Here is a 23,302-nt window from a genome sequence, read left to right as displayed (position 1 = left end):
TTCTCAATTTTTATTCTATTTCTCGCATGGTCTTCAAATACAGTTTTACAGGTCTTTTTCTGCTACAGATACTGTTGATCTAAAACAGATTAATGAAAGTGGCATTCCAACCTTAATGAAAATTCATAACCATGAAAGATATGTCAACATATCACTTTACAATCCTAGAATGATGGTATTGGCCTGACATTCCATAGGCTTAGACAATTAACTTCTATAATAATAACAAATTCATAGGAAGAGAAAATGTGGCAACTCCTTAAAAGCCAAGAAATAAGGCCACAAGCATCCTGTGCTGTAATGTTATGCATCCAGATAAAATAAGTTGAGTCTGGTATCCATGAAGAAACAAAACTCTCCCACCTGGTAAATCAAGGTATCAGCTACTCAACATGCACTCAAAGCTGTATAAAAACTAGTGGCATTCAGCTTGGACTTAATGAAATCCCACAGCACAACCCCAGACCTCTCTCTAAAAATGAAATGAATTTGTTTCAACTTAAATACTTCGCTACCGCATTAAAAATCATTCACATTCTGCAAAGGAAAAAAAAAAAAAAAAAAAAGAAACATCTTGCACGTGACTGCACCAGAAGGCCAAACACAGCATTTCCTTACAGGTTGCAGAGAGCATTACTGCAGTCTTAATGCCATTCATTACAGGTTGCAAATCAACTATGCAGCTGGAGGCTTGTAAGAGCAACCAAGCTTCCTTTCTGCATCACTGAAAAAATCCCAGGAAAATTTAAACATAAGATACAGACAGCTGATGGCAGCAGGTGGAAGAAACAAAGTACACCAAAGTGCATACCATTGTCCAATCACCTGTCTGGGACACTGGGACTCATGTGAAATACCATTTCCATTAATGATCCAACTGTCTGACTACCAGGTCCCATAAAACACCGGTTCCATCCCATCACCAAGCATGTCCATCCTGGGCAAAAACATTAAACTCTTAGAACATTTAAAAGTAGATAACCATTTAAATAATGTGTAAAAATGTGCTTATTGTGGCATTTCTTATAGAAAAGTTATTTGATACAAATGTGCAGGACTTGAAGACCCTGATTTAATCAAACTAGTACGAACAGGCTTTGAAACATGGTGACTCTTCCAAGGACAAATCCCAGCTGTGGGCCAGCTCACTCTCCCTCTCACCATCTTTCATCCATAATCCCATGCGAACATTACCAAAATTAACGGGTTCAGCAAAGCATCCTGTGAATTGCTGTTTCAGTCCCAGGAGAATGATACCCTCGAGCAGTGACAAACTGCTATCTGAAGGAAGGGTCAGTTGGGATCTGCTCCCCTTTCCCAAGATGGTCAGTTCCTAGCCCTGGATATGAGGCACAGTAAGAAAGGTCAGTGCTGAGGACAGACTTGTTCTCGATTGTGGTTTTAGGTTTTTCAAAAGTGCCGTCTTGGACCTATACCATTTCACTTGTCAAAAGAAAAAGTTACAAAAACCAGTAAACAAAAAGTTACTCAGCATACAGCTAAGTTTATATACACTGAGATTTACAAGTTTGTCATTGAGTGACTTCTGCCACAGACCACTGCACATTTGTCCCTAACAAAACACAAAGCTTGAACCAATGGTCATTAGAAGTGACAACGGGTCATTGCTTTATCAACAAGCGTAAAGGTAGTAAAAAATAGAACTGTAACTACTTATCTTTAAAAATGCTGATTGACACAAGCAATCCCTCCTATTTCTGCAACTCCCAATTGTACCCCCTGCTCTATGACGAAGAAAAAAACCTGCATCTTTGTAGGCATTCTGCCAGAGACCAATTTTCTGTTGACACTTGGAACACAGAGAACTGTCGTCAACCACAGCACCGATTGAGAGGGACTCCGCTGAGAAGCTATAGCCCATGCAAGATTCCTTGGCACTTCACACAGGACCAGGAGAGGACAAGGTTTCTCTTTGTTATAACGATGTTTTCAGCAGCATTATCCCCTTCCAACAAATTACAGTCTGAATGTGTGATGGGTGATTTTCGCATAGCCCCTTTTACCAAGCTGGCTTATTGCTGGCTTTGTGCAGTTAGACCATATGAAGATCCCCACCACTACCTGCCCAGCTGTTAAGGGTCTACAGTACTGGAACAGTTCACTGTCAAGCACTTCAAAGGCTTCTCCCAAGGATAACAACATCCTTTGGAAATCCTTCCATTTTAGCAATTTCAAAACAACCGAGCTTGCTGTAAAATTCCAAGATTCTTTTATCATCTGGTCTCACTTCACAAAAAGCCCCACGGGAGCCTAAAGAAGAAGAAAGAAAAGAAACAAAATACTGTAGGAGAAGAGTTACGGTAAAAAGCACAGACATAAAACATTACTAGAGTTCCCATCTATTTTAGCAGGTAAATCAGTGATCCAATTCCACATAGAGCATAGTGGACAAGAGTCCAGATTTATGGCAGCACAGCTGACCATCCCCTAAAGGGACTGCACACTGCAGGCATCCATCAATCTGAACAAACCCTCTGCACATCTTTCACTGCACGCAAAAATATCTGATGTTGGCTCCAAAAAAGGCATTGCAAGAGGGCATCAAGTGGCACAAAGGAACTGTGAGTGTGGGGTGTGTAGTCAGGGCAGGCAGCCAAGCACTTCCCATATTGAAGGTATGGTAATTACCCACCAGTGCACACAGCCAAACTTGAAAAAGCATCATTACCAATGCCAGCAGGGAAAATATAGACTTTTGTGCAGCAGCGTTCAAGATGTAAAGATGTAAAGATGTGCGCTCTCAGTGCCAAATTGCTCCCTCAGTTCTGCCTGTCTTCTATTTTACAGAGTAATAGCTAAAATGAAAAGCTCCTTTTTTCAAGGAAGCAGAAGTTATCTGTTCAAAAGTTTTTGTAATTATTTACCCAAATCTTCCCAAGTTTGCCTTGCACCCTAGAAATGACATGTAGTTAGGAAACAAGGAATTCCAAGTGCAAGAAACTTACCATTAGCCTTTAGAGAAGAGAGCAGGCAGGCCATCATACTTTTGGCCACACTTGGATCTGTAACTTTTTTGTGGATATCAATCTTTATCAAAGATGGGAAGTTAGCAAGGAATGATTCTGGCAATACTTCTTGTTCTTCATGGAAGCTTAGCATGATTTTCTGAAAAGAACATGGGAAACGGGTATTTAATAATTATCCAGGTTTTCATTTTCATTCATCTTTATCAGGGGAGACTGCTTTGCTTATGGAGTGTACCTCCAAACCAGCAGGCTTTTCAGCTACACCTCTGATGGTCACTCAGCTCCTCATCTGCTGAATTGCTGTCTGTACTCTAGACAAAAAGACTGGCTAGAAAAGCTTCTCAGACCATCAAAGGAGGCATGCAAAGCTCCTTCTCAGTGGCCCCTACTTCAAGTGAAAGAAAACATCAGCCAATACATAACCAACAGTTTGTGCACAGATACTCTTCTTTGTTTCTTTGCCTTTTTAATAGGTTTTTTAATTAGGTTGCTTTGCACCATTTACAGCTTTCATGCTCCACAAATAGCTCATAGATTTTCACACCAAAACCAAGTGCTCTTGAATTTGTTTTCCATACTTAAACTGATGTGACTTTCAGTGCTCTACCTGCAGCATGGGGAAACTAATACTGCATTTTGCAGTAGAACAGACCAGGAGCAATACTTTATTTTCAAAATATCATTTTCTCTAGATGAAGGTGCTTTACATTACTACTAAAGTACATCTCATGGTTGTATTACAGCACATAGCTGTATCTGGCAATGAATAATTTTACTGTCTCCTTCTGATACATCAGATGCTTTAATACATGCTCAAAGACTTCAGAAAGGTGCAAAAGCTGAATTTCGTGTGAACTCAAAAAACAAAAACGCACTTTGGAAAGACTTCAGCACACAGTTCTGATCTCACAGGTTATACCAACCTCTGCCTCAGACAGCTCCTTGTCACTATTTGGTTTAGTATATTTTTCTTGCATGAAAGGGATCCAAGACATTTTGCATTTCTTAATGAAGGGAGTTACATCAACCGTTCCCAAAGCATAGCCACATATGCCATCCTCATCTTCTAAGACAAAGCAGTAATCCAGGCTGAGGGTGAGCAGACCTCCCACTAACCTGCAGGGAAAAAAAGTGCAAATTCAGTCAAAAGAAGGTCAGTTTGACCTAGTATGTCCTTCAGGTACCATGGAGGAGACTCCATGGTCAACCAGAGAAGTGAGTCCTCCAGTCATGGAGTTAGTTCCCACAAAGCATAACTGACTGATCAGCTGTCAAAACTCAGCTATAAGCAACATCTGCACTTCAGGATTCCAGAGTTTAACTCCATACACACTTCTCTTCAGCTTTTGCTTTTAGCTGCTCTGCTGCCATTATTTCCTTGCTTTCATAATTTCCTTTGGGTATTGTTTGATACCACTTATATATCCTTTCTTAACTGCCTCCTGTCACTCAAAGCAGACTCTCTATATAATTCCATCTAAATTAAACACCTGAGAGAAAAAAAAAATCCACTCAGAGTAGCTCATTTTACAGTTCAGATTTAATGCCCAATTTTTTTTAAACTTCATCTGTCATTGCACATCCTTTTAAAAAGTTTGTACACGTACTTCAGAAAAAACTTGAGGCACTTGGCTGGGGGACTCAAAAACTACAGTAGGTAAAAAAAAAAAAAAATCGGAGGGTAACTACGGACACTTTCATTATATACTTTCACAAAATCTGAAATGAGATACTATGATGCACAGGTTTCATAAGACAGAGGTTTCAGCTAAATTTATTTTCTAACAGCTCACAACAGGTGACCAGCACATGAACTGAGATATAAACTGTCAACAGCCTCTTTAAGAAACCAAAATCTCAATCCCAAGAGTAAATTATTTTATCTACTTCAAATGTTCTTTGTATTCTTCCCACACACAATTCTAAAAATTCAAATTAAATACACTATCAGGACTTCATCCTTCTGAACCACCTCTGAAGGACACTTGTTCCTAATACATACTTGTCTCCAATTAAATCTGGTAAACTATGGAAAGGTTGATCAGCTCCATCAGCATACATTTCTCTGCAGATCTTATATACAGAAGCCTAAAAAGAGAAAAGAGATAATTTCAACTAAGCAGTTACATTCAAAAGGGAACATGCCATTAACAGCTATACTGTAACCTAGTACTGACAGGCACTGAGCCACCAGAGATCAAAAGTATCCATCTATGCAAAAGGATGGCATTCCCTCCATCTCTTCCCTGAAAGTAACTCAAAATTCTCTTCAAAAACATTGGAGTAAGTTGAATGGCTGGGAAGGAAAGGCTGGAGGTCAAGCTCCTGCTCTTTTAACAGCAAAAGATTAATTCTGAGGGTTAGATACTAAACACACAGTGAAGACCACCACCATTGCTAGAAAATCCCTTAACAAAACCTCTGATGTTCAAGTACAGCAACTCAACTTCTGTGAAGGACAAACACATCCTGCATGTTAAAAGACTTTCACTTGGATCTCTTTAAAAATCAAATTTGTATCAGTCATATTTTAAATAAGAAACTTTACTTTTTTTTTTAAATGCTTTGCATTTGACACTTCTCTTTCTTCCTTTAATTAAAAGGTAACTCCTCAGAAGAAATATTGTTTCTGACTGCATGCTTAGCTGCACCTCTAATTGCTAAGGTGGTTTAGATATATCAATTCCATTTTCTACAAAAGAAAAAGTTAGCTTAGCTCAAGTCCTGCATGAAGGTTTGGAAAAGGCTGCTTTACTGTAGGCCCCGATATGTCTGGGTCTGAGAGATTTTAGCCTGCTAGCAAGCTGCTAACTAAAAAGTTAGCAGGAAATGTCTCAAGACATTTTCAAGGAAAAATGTCTCAAGAAAGTTTCTTCTCAAAACAATCTTGGTAAACAACTATCCTTCCTCAAAACAATCTTTCTCCAGGTGGTGTTTTGCTGTTTCTCTGGTTTAACCAATGGGATTAAAGAGGGGTCATTCCTATTTGCCAATCATGTTAAGTCTGTATCGGAACACCTTATAAAAGGTATTAAGAATTAGAAAATAAAGCCTTCTTTTTCTATGCTCTTTGCCTTCTGAAACATTTGGAGTCTTTCTTTCTTTCGTGTCCTACAGTGACAGCTTTACTGCTTGTGAGAACAACACAGGACTGAGCTGGCCTAGAAGTGGCAGGAAAAGGAGTCTTCATGTGTCAACCTCACACGTCTGACTGGCTTCAAAGTTAGGACTCATTTGAAACACTGCAAACTCAACCTAGAAACTCCTGTTTCATATGTCAGTGTACCTACCAACAGATGATTTCAAGCTGCATTAATCCCTACATTGCTTAAACTGCATCCATAAAGAGTTAACTATTGGCTGATACCTCACTTTCAAGTATCCTCCATGCCAAACTAATAGCAAAGAAACTACACTACAGATCCATTCAGAAAACAGAAAAGGTAAAAAGCACTAATCAATTATGACTAATAAAATTTTCCTGATTTTGAAGTGTTAAACACTCCAAAGCAGTTTTGACAAAGTTCTTTCAACACCAGACCAAAAAGCTTCCAACTGTAACTAAAATGCTATGAATGGCTGAACCATGATCACATTTTTCAGCTCCATTTTGAGATGCAGTATCAATGTTCTGCCTATACAGCTCCACAAATATCAGCAGGTAGCACAATAACCACTGAGTGAAACAGGCATACACAGCCACCCTCCAAGGTTAATCCACTGCATGTCTCCCTGCTGCAAGAACTCGTCTACCAGCTGTGAACAAATTTAACTTGCCTTTCATAAATAAGGAAGGCACTCACAGATGTAAAAGGGTGAGGGGGTGGGAGGCTGGGAATCATGCTGTGGGTGTACACATACTGTTGCACAGCATGTTGCTGAACCAGAGGCATATCATTTAACCTCAGTTTTCCTGTAAGCTGGTACTTGCACCTTGTGCAAGATATCAGGACACCTGCTTCATTAGGGGAAGAGGGGACTCAGCAGTAACCACTGTTGCCACAAAGAAAGTGCATCACTAACAACAAAAGTGCCAAGTGTCAAAAGCACATACCTCATCTTTAGGGAAGTAGGGTCGTATGGTGTACACTTTGGAAGTGGGTGTTAATGGAGGTGGTTGAAAAAAGAGGTCATTTGCCCCATCAATAGGCAGCAAACGCTGTGAAAACAAAATACTTAATATAACCGTATGAACAAAAAAACCCATCACTCTTGGGTGTGCACTGCAGACTCCCAAATTAACATTTGCTACTTGCTACCCCAGAAGAAGGTGGGGTTGGTATGCTTTACAAATGCAAAGACCTTATTTGAATAGAAAATATCCAATTTGTGTTCTAAAATATGCAATTGAAACAGCACATTAAGAGTCTGTTAATCTTAACTGCTTTAAAAAACTTTTTTACCAATCATATCTACACTAAGAATATAGAATGTCAGGAGGAAAGGTTTGGTCTGAAGAGGGTTAACTGGCCAGAGGAGACGCTTTATCCCAAAAGCAATGCGCTGATTCAATTTGCTGCGCGCAGAGCACCTGTGAGGGGGGAAAAGTATAGCGCCTGAAAAATCCATGAACAAATCTGCACATGGTACAAACAGCGATTTAGGAATATTTGCCAATCGAATTCCTCGCAATAAAGCACATTACAGCATTATTTTGAGAGGAACCAAAATTTGGATGACGATCCCTTTTTGCTCATGGAATTCCCATCGGCAGACAAGCATGCGCGCATTGTGCAATTGCGGGCGCAGGTAAAAATGCTGTGCGACCTGCAAAGAAACAATGTGAAATGTACAACTAAAGCCGCTGCGCTTCGCATGCGCGTGGGACAGGCAGCATCTCCTTGAGAAATTACTGTAGAAAGGGGAGGAAAATTATTTTAAACCAAGCTGTAAGGCTAATGGGCTTTGGACCAGAAAGCCTTCGGCAGACCAATCCTTCCAGACCTCTGATGTGCAACAAAAGGTTTCTCATAAAACAAAGAAAATGTCATTCAGTTGTGAAGTCATATTGATACCTGGAACTCTCCTGCTAGACCACCTCTAAAGGCCCAGGGTTCTTGGTCTCCACTTAAGAACTGTGCTGAAGATTGACTACGACACCCTGTTGAGATCAGATCCAAGCGGAGAATGTTACGAGAAGGGGGATTTCCTGGGTGTCTTACATGTCCAAAAAGCTAACATACACTTGTGGAAAAAGCTCTCTAACTGAGCTAGAATCCAGGGCTTGGGGAGGGGGAGGGGCTGTAATAATGTATAATTTATAAAGCTTTTGTGCTTGCGCACTAATGGCGGTATTCCAAATTTTTGATTACCTGTAACAGACAGGTGAGGCAATTCAGCTACACACTTCATTCTAGACCAAAAGGCACAAGAACGGTGCCATGCAGAACTGTGTAGACTCTCCACACATTTTGTACACTTTTTTTTTGCATATTTGTGAAAGAAACATTCATTTCATCTATGAAATTTGGATATCTTGGAAGCTACGTGGGTCAATAGCTACCATAAATTTCAGATCAAACAAATGCCATTATCACAGCCCCTGAAAAAAAAATGGACCTTTCTGAAGTCACATTTTAGTACTGATTGTTTCTAATCTTGTCAGAAAACCAGGACTAGCAATATATGCAAACAGTCTGGAACAGATCAGGCAGCCAGGACAGCTGCATGAAATAGCATTCTCGCAAGAGACTACACAGATTTACATAATCCAGGCCACACCTTCACAATACTGCTGGCACATTAAAAAGCTAAGAAGTGTTAACAGGAATTAATTCACAAATTAACGATCAACACAATTAATATACCTTGGTGGCCACTACTAGCTTTGCTTTTTGTATCTGGATTTTTATTTCCACAAGTATAATGGACACACCAGGGACCCTGCTGCTCAACCAGCAGCAGCAGGCCCATTGCAGTGCTTAGCTTTAGCTTGCACTTGCTTCTGAGAAGAAGCTTCCATTGGCTGTTTGATTTTTAACACCATTCTGCCAGCAAGGCACTGCAGCCTTCAGCAAGTAACATAAATGACAGCTCTGGAGAGAAAAAAAAGCCAAGCGGTATCTGGAGTGGAGATGTCAATTACCTGCCTAGTTTTCTGACAAGAGGAGCAGCGCAAATATTCTTTTCCTTTTGTGGACAGCAATCTACCTCCTGTTCAAGTAACAGTCTCAGATCAGTACAGACAAGTATGTTGTGCTAGTCAGAGAGTCCCAAAGCGTGCCAAGTTTGACATTCATGCAAGTTTAGGAATATAGGTTAAATACAAACTACACTAAGTGTGGTAAATTTCAGAAACAATCCAAACACCAGAATTCAAATCTGGTTTACTCCCACATTTTAGAATTCTCATGTAAGAAGATACCCTTCCCAAAGAGATTTAGTCAATAACTTGGAAGACAGTATGTCTGTTCTTTGAGACTACTACTTAACTAGCACTTCCAATTATTACAGTAAAGAGCTGTGTGAATGAAGAGCTGTATAAATGAAAAACATAGTTAATGCCTTAGTCGCTGCGCAAATGTGACTTCAGTTCATGCCTGTTGTACATCTAATCTATCTGAGCTGCCTCACAGACAAAACCTTTCCATTTTAATTAATTAATGACGACGCGCTGTGAACATCTGGCGCTGTCCATCCAATAGCAGTAGAAACTTGTGCTGAGGATTCTCCCATCTGTACACAATGGGGAAGAAGACAATAGAAGTCATTAGTAATCCATAGTACTGTACAGCCACACTAATTTAATGGACTGAATGCTAGCTGGACTTGGGAGAGGTGGAGAAAGTGAACATCCAGTGGACCATTGAGCACACCACTGTGAAAACTAACTTGTTTGGATTTGTAATGTATTTGACTTTATATCATGGCCCCTCTCACGGAAGCACCGTTAGCATAAGAGTATTAAACTGTACATGTGAAAAACTCTGAATTTTTCAACTATCTAATACCAGTGTGAGTACTGGAACAGACCAGTGCCAAAGTTAACAGAGTTTGTGTTTACAGAGTTGGCTTCTACTGTGAACTATTCCAAATATTTGATGCATTTAGAGACTTGAACCCAACTTTACAGGGACACTGAAAACAACTTCAGCTGAATTTAATACATAGTCTGTTAACTCTGAAATGCAGTCTGCATTGGGCCCTCGATGTTTTCAAAGACTACAAGAACCACTGTTCCCTTTATAGAGCTTTGGCCTGGAGTTATAAGCAGATTAAGTTATCAAGAAGAGAGCATTCTGTCTAGCTAAAGGTCAACATACAGCAAGGACAGTAAAGTTGGAGGAGTTGTGTTACACTTAAAAATGCACAAACTTAAGGTTTTTAAAACAGCATGAGGTTGTTAGAGAAACGTTAACATACTACAATGCTGCTGAGTTTTGAGTTTTCCTCCCCCATTAGTTTTCTTCTCTGTGCTTTGCAGAAGGCAGCCTCAAAAGCTCTCTTCTTTATCAAATATAAGTTTAGGAATCAGATATTTAATAAGCACAAAACACGGGAATTTGCTGGGCAAAGACCAAGTTAATGACTTAACAGGTCTTCTCTGTCCCTGCTTAAATCTGTCAGTATTAAGAATGTAATTTAAAGATAATCCAAACACTAAGATTAGATCAAGGTTGTGTAATGGTTAGCCACTGTGAGGTTTGTGACAGCTACAGAAAGTGTGACTTGAGACCATCAGCTTTGCTGTCTGCTGTGTATGTCAAGCAACTCCACAGCATATTCCTTACAAGTGGATTGAAACCTGAAAGTGAAATGAGGTCACTAAAATTACCCAGGCCATGCTGGTGCTATCTGCAAACTTAGGATCTCCCAAAAATCTTCCAGGAAAAAATCCAACAAAACAAAAAAGAAAGCGCCACACATTAAAAAGAAACAATTGTTTCAAGCTCATTTTATGTCTCAGACTAAATCTGTCCAGAGAGCTCCACAATTTTCACCCATTACCAAAAACTAAAATATATTTAAAGAAAAACAAACAAAAAAACCCCCCAAAAAACAACCAAAAAAAAAATCAGCAATTTGGAAAGTGTTTAAAGGAAATAATTTTGCACCAGAATAGCCTTATGCTAAAGCTCGCATGCGCACAGGGGCTGGGAGGATCACTTTCCTCATGGCCAGGCCCATTGAAAGGTCTGTTGAAGACAGCAATAATGTTATCAAGACAGAGCAAACAGCAGATGGCTGATGTGATCACATTTCGTAGTGTCATTTCCAATCATACAGAGGGGCATCCAGGGAGTTACATGGCATAGTCCAGTGTGCATTCAGTCAAGAGTAAGTTAAAGTCAACACTTACGTGTCAGATGAGATTCAAGTTTCATTAGCCCAAGAAGAAAATCAAGGTCTCCAATCTTAAGCATCGAGCAGACATCACTTTTAATAGCAAAGCAAACTCACTGCAAGCGTTGCTTCAAATAGCAAGACAGGAAAACCTTTAAAATAGGGTCAAACCAGACCCCCTGTCCAAGAAAACACATTTGCCTAATGCTTCAGTTTTCCCCGTGGGCTAATTAAAAACACACATAAAAAAATATGCTGTCTGGGATTATAATGGCTCCCAATGCACCTACCTAACCACTGCACAAAAGATTTCACCATAGACATAATACTCTTGATATCCCAGACGTAGGAGTACATGTCATAAAGGATAGTCCTGTTGGCACAATTGGAGAGGCGAGTGAACATGCCCATCACCAAGCTGCACATCTCTTCAAACTTGGCTGCTCGGTTACGCCATTCTTCTATCTATGAAAAAAATCCACAAGATCAAACACAGGCTCCTAGAGAGGAGAGGTACTCTAAATATGGAGGAAGACTGCACAATTCATTACCTCATTTTACCGGAATGGACTACCACACCACACATGACTCACAGATATTCTCTATGGCTGTTAGAAGTAAGGCCAGTACAGGGAACACTGGTCAAATGCAGATACCAGACTGCCTTCATAGCTACAGGGCACTACAGGGCTTAAAACAGGAGATTCCACTGGAGGAATGAAAATTACTGTGACCCATGGTTCATTATACACTACCCTTCAGGTCCTACAATGTGGAACACCAGTCTCTTTTACAGACAATAGATAAATTGCTTGGGATTTTGACATAAAAGGAGAGAAACAAGATTTGCACTCACTTTTTCAGCATCCTTTCCTTTGCAATTAACGCTGACAACACTGCTGTTTGCTCTGAGCCACTGGAATTCTCTCAGCATCTGTGCACCTTTGGGTCCATGTTCATAAGGAAGGTAAAATAAGTCAGCAAGAAGCTGTAAGTCCTCTAAAGTCACTGGTTCTACTGTGTAAAGAGGCTTTTCATTTGGCCCAGGTACAAAATGTTCTTTGTTAATTTGCTCATCAGTCTGCATAGGTGCAATGTCACTACCAGAATCTTCCTGCATAGACATCTCTGGAGACTTTGACTCAACTATACTCTCCTTATCCGTATCCATTGGCTTCAGCTCCTCTGCCATCTTGGCTTCAGCAATATCTGTCAGTATCTGGTTTGCATTCTTGTCTGCATCATCTTGTTTTTCCACCACCATGTCCATTGGTTCCTCATCAGATTGCTTCTTCTCCTCCTCCTTGGCCAAGGCTGGTGAGTCACTGCTCAGCGCCGCGCCCTGGCTCATGATGGGCTCCTGGTACACCGTGGTAACCACTGTTGCTGCATTTAAGGAGGACGGTGCCACCAGGGGCCCTACATCCCCTACAGAGGTTTTAGCACCACTGTGGGCCACTTGCCTACCTGAGAATAAGAAGAAACAAGTTTAGTTTTCAATATGTACCAACTAATATTCAAATCAGCAACTCCTGCAAATGATGGATGATTTTGTTACCACGGCATCCCCTCAGCACAGCTTCCTTCTGCCTGTTCACTTCTGTCAATGTAATTCTAACTACTGCCTTGGAGTTTTCAAGTTTCCTTTTCATATAACTGGTAAGCAAAGATAGGATGAAGAAAAAGTTAGGAAAATTACTGAACATTTATGTGCTGCCAGCAGCATTTTTAACTCTGTCATCAGAATAAAAAGCTCTCAAAGTAACTTTTTCACTCGGCATCAACTGACTTGGTAAAGTGGTATTTGAATATAAAGGAGAGTGCATAATAAAAGCTTAATATGTTAAGCTGATGGTTAAATATTTCAAATTCAAAGCTGTCTTTAACCTGGGGAAAATTGAGACGTTCAAAACCTTACCAGATACAATCTTGGACAACGTGCTCTAACTCATGCTCCCTGACCAAGGTCATTAGACTCAAGACAGACCTCAAGAAGTCCCTTCCAACTTAAACTATACTGTGAAAATGGAGGAAGACTGACACCTTAATTACTACTCTTCGCCCAGTGTTTCTGCTGCAGTTGAGCTGTAGAAAGACACAAAACTCTACAGTAGTTCAAAAGCATAAATGCACCAGAGCAGTTAGAACAGGCTCCTCCATTCCATTACCAGTTACCACAGAAAGATGTTTTGATCACCTGAAACCCATACTAGAGAAAAACAGATTATCCCTCATATCCAAAGCTCCCACTGGTACAAAAAAGGTGTACAGTGCTGGAAGGAACTCTGCTGGTTTATGCAGACAAACTCAGGTAAGTAAAACTACCTTAAAACAACTGGAAGAACATGGCATCTTCCGGACCAGAACTAGTTTTTACAACAATCTAACATCAACTCAGGAAAAAAACAGAAACACTGTACTTCCTATTCTCTCAGGTTCCACTGAAGTCTAGTAAGAACTGGGACTAGCAAGATCCAGACCCTTTCCTGCCCTCTCTCAGAAGTGCCTAAAGATAATACATCACGACTGCTTCTGTTGATCAGTCAGAGCATTAAAAGCACACTGAAGAACATCAAGCATTCTTACTGTTTAATTAAGGTTCCCCAATTACTAAGGCAGAAAATATTTCCAGCTGAAGTGTATAAATTGCCAGGATCTGTAAAGTATCTTTAATCTAAACACAAATACTGAACTTTTAACACAATTCTTCTACCAGCCCCAGAATGATACCAAACCATACTCACTGCTGTATTGCTGAGGTACTTCAAATTCCTGTAACCATTCCGTTAATGCCAACTTCAGGGCCATTTGTGGGCTGTAGAGAACATCTGTTTCAATATCTTCATCACTCCCTTCATTTTCCAATTTAATCTGGATCGAAACCGTGCTGTCTTCAGTATCAGCTAGAGAGACAAATTTTAAAAAGTTATCACGTTAGTTTAATTTAAAATAGCAAAAACAGACAAGCCATACAGTAACTCGGGGGTTTACTTCACAAAGAGGACAAGTTATTAGATTTAATTAGAAAAATAGGAAAATTATTTCACCACCAATGTCAACACAGAAAGCAGACACCCTGGTATTCAGGGTATTTTATGGTCTGAACTGCTTCTATTCCAATGAAATCATATCCGTGGACACATTTCAAATTTGGGCATTAAACCTGCTTTCCGTGAGTGTTAATTACATAACCACAGACACCTCTCAAGACTAAGAAATTCTTTGATACCATGTGCTACAGGTATGCCCCAGGAAGTCAGTAAAGCAAGATCATTATCTTTCAGGCAACTGTCATTTACTTATGGAACAGAAAAGCTAGGTGATCATAAGAAGAAAAAAGTTTGTGAGGAAGAGATAAAACCATTAAAAAAACTGAGAATTGGTATGATTTATACGGTTAAGCACAGATCCAGCAAACAGCTCTGCATACTTACTCATCACCACATCTTTTCTCACTCCATTCATGTTAGACTTATACCAGGTCGCAAGTGTGTGAATGGCAACATAATTGGCCTCAAATTCACAGTTTGGATTGGTCAGAACACCCTTGAGCCGAGGGATGAGCTCAGTTGACCGACCCTTGTAAGGCCCAAGAAAAAGCCTCTTTTGATCATAATCATTAGCATGAATGTTATCCCAGATAACTGGTGCTCTCCTGATGATCTTAGAAACTTCTTCAATGGATTCTACCGGAATGTCTTTGGATACAACTTTTGGACCTAAGCAGGAAATAGGATAATCAGAGGGCTTTGCAAATACTTGAGCACTCAACCCCAAGTAGCTGGACAGTTTATTTTACAAAATACTTACAAGAAAATACTGAACACCAACAAAATAAAAGAAATAAGCCATCAACCTTTACCTGTCCATAACACTTCAATTCCAGGGAGCAGTTTTTCTCCTACAGTCCGTAAATATGGTGACTGGGCAACATTGGGGTAACAGAAAGTTCCACAGTACTCTGCACAGGAAAAGAGAATGTCACTGCTATTAGAAGGATGCACATGTGTGACAACATACTCAATTGTCCCACAAACACATTGGGAGAATATCACCCTTGGAAAAGAAAAATATTTATAAAAATTATTCATGTAAGGCCCAAAAGTCTAAAGCATAAATAAAGAGGACATTATGAATGACACTTATCAGAAATATCAGAAACAAATGGTAGACAATTATTTTAAATTGCTCATATGTCAAAATTAGCAAAAAATTACAAGGCCATGTTACAGCAGATCGTATCCACAAGAATGAGAAAACCCCAAGACTCATTACAAAGTGCAAATACCTAAAAATTTTAGCACTGGGACATATGTCTCTAAAGTTAAGGTCTGCAACAGAACGACAATACTACAGTGTAAGAGGCTAAACTAAAAATATTTTTTTATCAAAAAAAGCAACTCTGTGACTAGTGAAGTGAGCAATCTTATTAAAAATAGGAACCGGTGACAGCTGTAGGCACAGACTACTTCTACTTTAAAAAAATTCTTAGAAACTAACAACCTGCTAATTTCAAGAAGCAAAGATTTTAGTTCAAGTTAGGAAAAAATAAATTTTCCTTTACCTAATTTTCATTTCAAACTTCTTCAACTGTTCTATCAAGCTGCCTTATTTGCTTGACATTGAGCTTTTCAGAGATTATAAATTTGGAAAAATCTTTGCATATATCCAAATAATCAATCTTTTATTTGTAAGTGAATTTCTTCAACCAACCCCAAAATACTCAAGGCAGTTATTAAACGTTAAACCAGCTTTTCAAACAGTAAGGTAACAGTCTCCCTTCCTTTAAGGCCGAAGGAAATTATTTTGCTCGTTTTACCTGTAGGACAGAAAAGGAATGTGTCTGGTTCTCCTAGATATTGATAAATTTCATTTGTGATTGAGACTTGAGCATGAGCAAAAGAACTGAAAACTTCTTTGTCTGCTGCACACATGTTGTGATCGATATCATCAAACAGCAGTGCAAAAGATCTGCAGCCAAACTGAGAAACCTAATACAAGAGACAAGAGCAAAATGTTTAATTTGTTAAATTATTATTGCTTCTTTTAATCAAACTGCAGGATTTTAAAATCAAATCTACCTTAAATAGAGCTATAGGAATGAGGATATAGTGGAGGCAAGACAGACTTTGGTTTCCATTCACAATGAATGCCTGACTGACCCACAGCTCTGCTTCTCTCAAAGATTAGACCTTTAAAGACCTGCAATCTGTTCCAGTTTTAACCATCCAAAGCTGATCTCACAGGATGGACAGCTGGGAAAAAAAACCTAATTCTGTAACAGCTCTTGGACAAAGGAGAAGAGTCAGTCAGGAGAACAAAGAAGACGTGCACATCAGGTCTGCGAAGGCATTTATTGTGGGCTAGAATTCCTGCTTTTAGCAGTGCTTCTTGGCTTCAAGATTCCAAAATACCCTGAAGACAAAAACAGCCTTCAGCATCCAATACACCATGAGAATTTTTTTAAAATCAAAGTTATCACTGGCTACCTCTGCAATGCAATTTGAACGCATCCATCAGAATCGTTCGGAGACACCCAAACTAACACCAGTGCTGAAAAGGTCCAAGAAATTTGTGAAAAGCTGCAAAAGTGAGCAGGGAATTGGAGCTTCCAAATTAAGCAGCACTGGAGCTGTGCTAAGTTTGTGTCATCCTTACCTGGTCCAGCTTGCGTTTCAATGTGGATACCTCTTTAGGATTGGAGAAAGTGATGTCGAGCCCAGGTGAGATTGCATAGATAAATTCTATTTCATGTTCTCGTGCAGCTGATATTAGAGTCATTAGCTGCTCTGGAAATTAAATTAAAATATTTTAGAAGGACTCAACAATTTAAAAAAAGATTCTCAGGCATCATTTAAAGTATATTATAAAGTGCAGATACTTCTTCTATCATAATTAGAAAAAAATAATTGCTGCAATTTCTTGAAACTAACACAGCAAAGAACACCAAATTATTTGGAAGATTTTTCAGCAATTATGCCAAAAGGAATACAACTGCCCGTGTATTCTCATTTTCCCTGTTAAAATTTTTATGAGTATTTTAAAAAATTTCGTTATTTCAATGCTGTGAGACAAATATGGATATAGTCTATTTTCACAGTACATACATCAACAGTTCTAGAATTATTACTCACTTTTTCCACGCATACTAACAATTTATTGCAGTAATATCACCCCATGTGACAGTGGTTCACACACTACTCATATGACTGAAGCTTGGGCACATGAAAAAGTGGGGCTTAACATCACTCTGCAAAAGTAATTGCTTTAAGAAACAAACTTGTAATTGAATCTTTCATAGAATGAATAATTATTTTTACCATATTTAACAATCTTTGCTGTTATTGGATATTATTTTTCAGCATTTATTCAAAGAGGATACCAAGAAGGATTTAATTTCAAAAGAGTATAATTGTTCTCTTCACCCAAGGAAAACTATAATTGCCTCAGTCTAATAAAGCATCATAAATCCCATAAACGCCAAAGGTGGATAAAACAACTCACACGAGCATGAACAGATGTTTTATGTTCTGACTAACTGGTCAAGAGCTGTTTTTCTAATAGGTACTCTTTTCACTGAGACAAGGACTTAATGAATCACATAAAAGGACATGCTATTTGCTCATCAATCTTTTTTTCTTTTTCTAAAGCAAATAATTTCTACTTCAAAGTACAGCCCAGACGTTCAAGAGCCAGAGGAGTAAGTCTAAGCAACCTTTCCCGGGACAAAAAATGAATCTTGTAAGACAAAGAATTAAAAGCAGTTTCAGAAATCATCTGCAGCTATAGTTAAAAGGAGTAAATCCATGCTTGTTCCAAAGCTCCAATAAACACACCTGCAGGGTATTAAAAAGAGGTTTTCAGTCACCTTTGGGAATGGTTACTGTGATTAAACACAGACAAGTATACATAGCCATAACCAATTAATTCAAAAATCTACTTATAGGAAACACAGAGGAGAAATAAAAGCAATTACCTGCTTCCTCCACAGAGTACATTTCTCGCCAAAACATCCTGTGCTTGTAGTCATCCTTTGGAGCATACAGGTATGTGTTCAGTCCCCACTTCTGAAGCCTAAAAACACAGGAAAAAAGCCCTCAAATATCCTACAAATTCAGGAATTCTGTGTTTTATTTCATGTTATTCTTTTACTCAATCTAATTTTTTTTTTTCTTCACTGAACATTGTGTTACACTATTAAGTCACAGTAACTTTAAGCATGAATTATATTGGACAAATTTGGTATACACAAGATGAAAAGGTGAATACAAACCCCCAAGAATACAGATATTAGGCAGAAAGTTGGTCTAGGTTAGAACAATAATTCTTTCCAGACTTAAGTGGAAGTTTATGATTACATTCCAATGAAATGTGCTGCAGTAAGAGGAAACATGACTTGCCTTCTAAAAAGTTCTTTCCTCTGCTCCATCACCCAAGGTCTTCCATAAAATCCTATGGGCAACAAGATAAGAATTATCTAGTTAGATTATGCCTGCTTCACGAAACTTTGTATTACAACCCACCATTTTCTTCCTCTTTCGCTACATTTGTCAAAAGGCTTCTCAAAGCAGAAAGGGGAAAAAAATAGTTAGCATGAGGAAAGTGTAATAACCTAAACTGATCTAAATTTAAAATGCAATTATAACTTGTTTTATTTCTTATGATCTAAGGTCTTATAATTTTGGCCACTGAAGCTATTAATTTTCAGAATACAAACTGTGTTCTTCAGCATATGCCCTTGACAAGTCAAGTCTGCATTATTATAGCAGCAGCCTGAACAGTAATAACCTAATTAAACTGCCACTCCAGACACTTACGAAACAGATTTAAGTTGAACACTGAAGACACTTGAAAATATTTACCAGCTCAAAAATGTTTAACTGGTGGTACAGACTAGGATTTATACACACAGAATATAAAAATACATACTGGAGAAGATGATGTGTAACTAAAAAAAAAAATGCAAGTGAGTCAACAAAATGCTTAAGATTTAGTTTCTCTTATTCTGTTTAATAGGTTCTTTGTCAAAATTAAGTTGTAAACTGATACTTTACCATTTCCAGATTTTACAAGCTAATACTATGTTTGTGAATAATCACATATAAAAGCATCTACCCAAGTGATTTTAGAGTAGAGTGTATTGAAAGTCATACAATTCCATGGAAACTGCAACTGCTTCTGACTTAATCTAATCCTTCCATTCTAGAAACATAATACTTTAAAAAAGCACTCTCAATGCCCTCTTAGTCAAGCCAACTCACTAAGACCTATGTACAAACAGTTCAACCACAAGTGGGCACTTCAAAACAAAGCTTCAGCCTGCAGTCCATGCAGAGACAAGAGACTAAAATAACATGAAATTTAATAAGCTCTTATTTTCACACGGCACGGCCACTCAGTGATGAATGATACTACTAATACACAAAGCTCACAAGTCCTCACAGAACACCAGTTCAAAAGGTAAACAGTGTCTTCATTTCCAAAGCTATTCACCCTTGTAAATCTGTAAATATTCAGTCTCGTTGAGGTCACAACCACCCTTTTTACCTTCCAAAACTCCAAACTGATGTAACTGATGAAGCAATTTTTTTATATAATGTACAATGCTCTTTTAAGAAGCTCAAAGCAAGAGGCTCAAGTTTTAAGAATTATTCTCTCTAAGAGTGATCTCAAACTGCCTGGCAACACAACATGGCAAAACTGAGCAACTACTTATCCTCACAACTGCCCAGTGCAACAGGGAACAACAAGAGAGAGCTGAAAGGCCTGAAAACCTCCCAGTTTACTTCACCCAGAAGGAATTTCTTATTTTCACTATAGTTTCCTAACTCTGATTGATGCTGCCCTGAGGAGGCTCAGGAACTCACAAAAGAAGTGAAACCCTGTGAAACCTAATGAATATCCCCTATGGCCTCTTAACTCGTTCACAACACTTTTGCTTTACTGTTTCAGACCTACAAACCTAAAGCACAGCACAGCCTACTATTAAAAAAAAAAAAAAAAGAAAATCAGTTACCAAAAACTAATTAAATAAGGCTGAACAGAACTGGCTAATCTCTAGCAATACTTTTCCATCTGTCACCACATTTCTTAGGTTACCACTGTCAGCAGCTGATTACAATTCTTGGATCTTTCTGTCCAACTAAAAAAATCGACCTCATTTTGTATTACTCCCTCAGGACTGTGTGTCAGGTTAATACAAAGTCAACAGATCATGCCAAAATACCTCATCCCATTACCATGCTTTCCATCACTAAAAGTCAGGACATCCTAGAGGCAGTGCACCAAAGCTTTGCATTCAGCAATCTCCTAGACCTTATTACTCTGCAAAATGGCAAATTTGGTAAGTGGCATTTGCTCTTCACATTCTTAGAGTGCCCACTCAGTATTTGGCAAACTGCCCTCTGCCTTTTCTACCAAAGCTGCAAATTCTCCATCTCAGCGCTCTAATCTCACTACACTCTCAGTCTGTTAACCACTACTCTATGTTTAAGTACTTATCTACACTTCTGAAGTTAATTCCTGTTTTTCTCATAACTATAATGCCCTTGAGTCACTAATGAGATAGATGTTTTCACTCACTACCGTTTACCTCGCTCACCACAAGTTTGTTTTTCTGTTAGTGGTGGTTTTTTTGTCTATTTTTTTTTTTTTTTTAAACACTCCCCTATTTCTTTTCTCCCCTGTACAAATATTATTGTTAGACTGGAAACTCCTAACCCATGTCTGATGGCTTCATAGGGCAGAGGCCATTTTCTTGCTTTGTTTTGTGCGCAGTACACTCAAGAACACCTGCAACAAAATATATGCTGAGGCAACCAACAATGTGACAAGAAAAATTATTTGGGTATTCTCAGTGGTTCCAACAGAAACCTGGACAAACAAGTGATCTTCCAGGTGTATCAGCAGGAACGTGAGAAAACATGCTGCTACAATCTGTGGTTCTCTTCACTGTTATGTGTCCCCAAAGCCTTCAATTTGGCATCTACCTTCACAGAATTAAGTCCATTAGCAAAAGAAAGGCATTTTTCTCCACACTGGTTGTATTTAAACCCTATCAATTCACCTCTCAGTAATATTTACAGAAGCCAAATGAATTCTGTTTTTTTTTTAAGATACGAACAGAAAACAGTCTGCAAAGCAATGCAAAAACTGACGTTGATAAACTGCCTGTTCCTCTCTCCATTCCACCTGCTAATCATTTTCTTCTCCTACTGGAAAATCATTATCAGTACAGAAATAAAAAGAGATGACGGGGGGAAAAAAAAACAACCACTTAACACCAGTGGGTTTTGCTGGGAATAAACCTTTTTTCCTGATGACTTTCAACCACCTACCTTAACTGACCTGTCAGAGATGGATTACTGACAACTCCAAAAAGTCCCTTTATTCTACAGCTTCAATAACAATTTAAACCTTTTAATGGTGTAACTATGTTAAAAGACTGTTGAGGATGTTGACGACTGTTTTACAATTAAAATGATAAGCTAAAAAACTTTAGAGAACAAGGTGCATTTAATGTTAATTACTGAGCAGATGTCTACGGAATCAGGACTTAGGAGTGCAAGAAGAGCACGTACAGCCGAGATAATCGCGCGGTAGCTCTGCTTTCTCACTTCCCCCTTTAGACACGTACGAGCAAGCGAGCCCCAGCACCGCCTCAGCCTCTCTGAGGAATCATGGGCGCGCTGGGTGCCAGGCCTGCCCTCGCCCCGCCGCACAGCTGCCATCAAAGGGCGCTCCCCGCTCCAGCACAAGCCCCAGGGGCAGAAGCCCCGCCCGGGAGCTGCGGCTCCTCCCCACCCTGGCGGAGTCCCGGCCAAGAGCCGCACGCCACCTCCCCGCCGAGCGGGCTCCTCCGGGCGGGGGAGGAGACGGCGAAGTAAAGCCAGCTGGGACCAGCCTATCCCCGCGGATACCGGACCCCCCGCCGTTCCCTCGCACCCCGTCTCCCGGGGGAGACCCCCTCTGAAAGCTCTCACCTTCGACGACTCCGCAGAGGAAGCGGCGGGAGCCCAGCGCGGTCTCCGTCTCGGTGTCGGTCTCCTCGCCCCCCGGGACCGGCCCTGCCGTGGCTCCCGGCGGCTCTAAGGGGGCGCCGGGCACACCGGCCGGGTTGGGACTGCCCTGGGGCTCCTCCAGCGCCGCCTGCCCCTCCTTCTGCACCATCCTGCCGCCCGCCGCCAGTGCGGCCGCTCGCTGGGCCGGGCCGAGCCGAGCCGGGTCCCTGCCGTCCCCGCTCCGCAGGCCCTTTGTCTCCGCCGCTCCGGGGCCGCCGCCGCCGCTTCCTGTTTACGGGGCGCTGCGCCTGCGCGGGGAACCGGCCCCAACCGGTCCGCGCCGCTCCGCCCGCAGCCGTCCCGCTCCGAGGGACCGCCGCGGGGGCAGGGGAGGCGTCTACCTCGGCGGGCAGAGAGCGAAGGACGCGGACGGCCGGAACCGCGCCGGTGGAGCGGGAACAACGAGCTGGGGCGCGGGAGGCTCCTCAGGGAATGAGGCGGGCGGGCGACGCGAGCGGTCTGCGCAGGCGCGGGGCGGGGGAGGGCGCGCACTGCGCGTGCTCGGCGGGGCCGGCAGCGGGAGGGGCGAGGCCGCGGCGGCCTCAGGGCGCTTGCGCGAGGGGGCAGCGCGCGCCCGCGGCGCACGCGCGAGGGGCCGCGGGGACCGAGGGGGAAGAGGCAACGGGGCAACACGCATGCGCCCTGGGGTTTGTGTAGGGAAGCGGCGCCGAGGGGGAAGGAGGGTGGGGAATTAAATGTTTACCTCCGGTCTGCGCGTGCGCCTCGCGGCGCAGCGCCCCGGCGGGAGCGCGCCTGCGCGGGAGTGGAGGGCGCGCGGGCTCCCGTGAGACGTGACCTAATTCCGGCGCGGCCCCGCAAGCTCAGCAGGGCCCGCCGGGGCTGCGGCGTGGAGGGGAGACCGAGCTACTGCGGGGAGCGCTCCCAGCCTGCCGGCACGGCACAGCACGCCACGGCACGGCACGGCACGACTGATGGCACGCCTAGAGGTGTTTCCGTGGTTGGAAGAGGCCG

At 41.0% G+C, this 23,302-nt stretch overlaps 1 protein-coding gene across 1 annotated transcript; it reads right to left on the bottom strand.

The window, feature by feature from the left end:
• Positions 1–22,453, bottom strand: OGA (O-GlcNAcase). Its single transcript, XM_083866734.1, has 16 exons — positions 22,253–22,453; positions 18,671–18,722; positions 18,247–18,344; positions 16,929–17,059; positions 16,090–16,261; positions 15,133–15,231; positions 14,705–14,989; positions 14,015–14,173; positions 12,127–12,737; positions 11,561–11,735; positions 8,003–8,088; positions 7,042–7,146; positions 4,990–5,075; positions 3,911–4,103; positions 2,967–3,126; positions 1–2,271 (listed from the first exon to the last, which is right to left on the bottom strand). Exons 1-16 carry the CDS (start codon positions 22,437–22,439, stop codon positions 2,135–2,137), a joined length of 2,736 nt encoding a protein of 911 aa, XP_083722860.1. The 5' UTR covers positions 22,440–22,453; the 3' UTR covers positions 1–2,134.
• Between the last annotated feature and the right edge of the window lie 849 nt (positions 22,454–23,302).

This window comes from Zosterops lateralis (genome assembly GCF_965231275.1).
Source record: "Zosterops lateralis genome assembly, chromosome: 8".
In the NCBI taxonomy this organism is placed as follows: Eukaryota; Metazoa; Chordata; class Aves; order Passeriformes; family Zosteropidae; genus Zosterops; species Zosterops lateralis.
The sequence above is the reverse complement of the archived record's forward strand: the minus strand, read 5'-3'. Positions and strand labels throughout refer to the sequence as shown.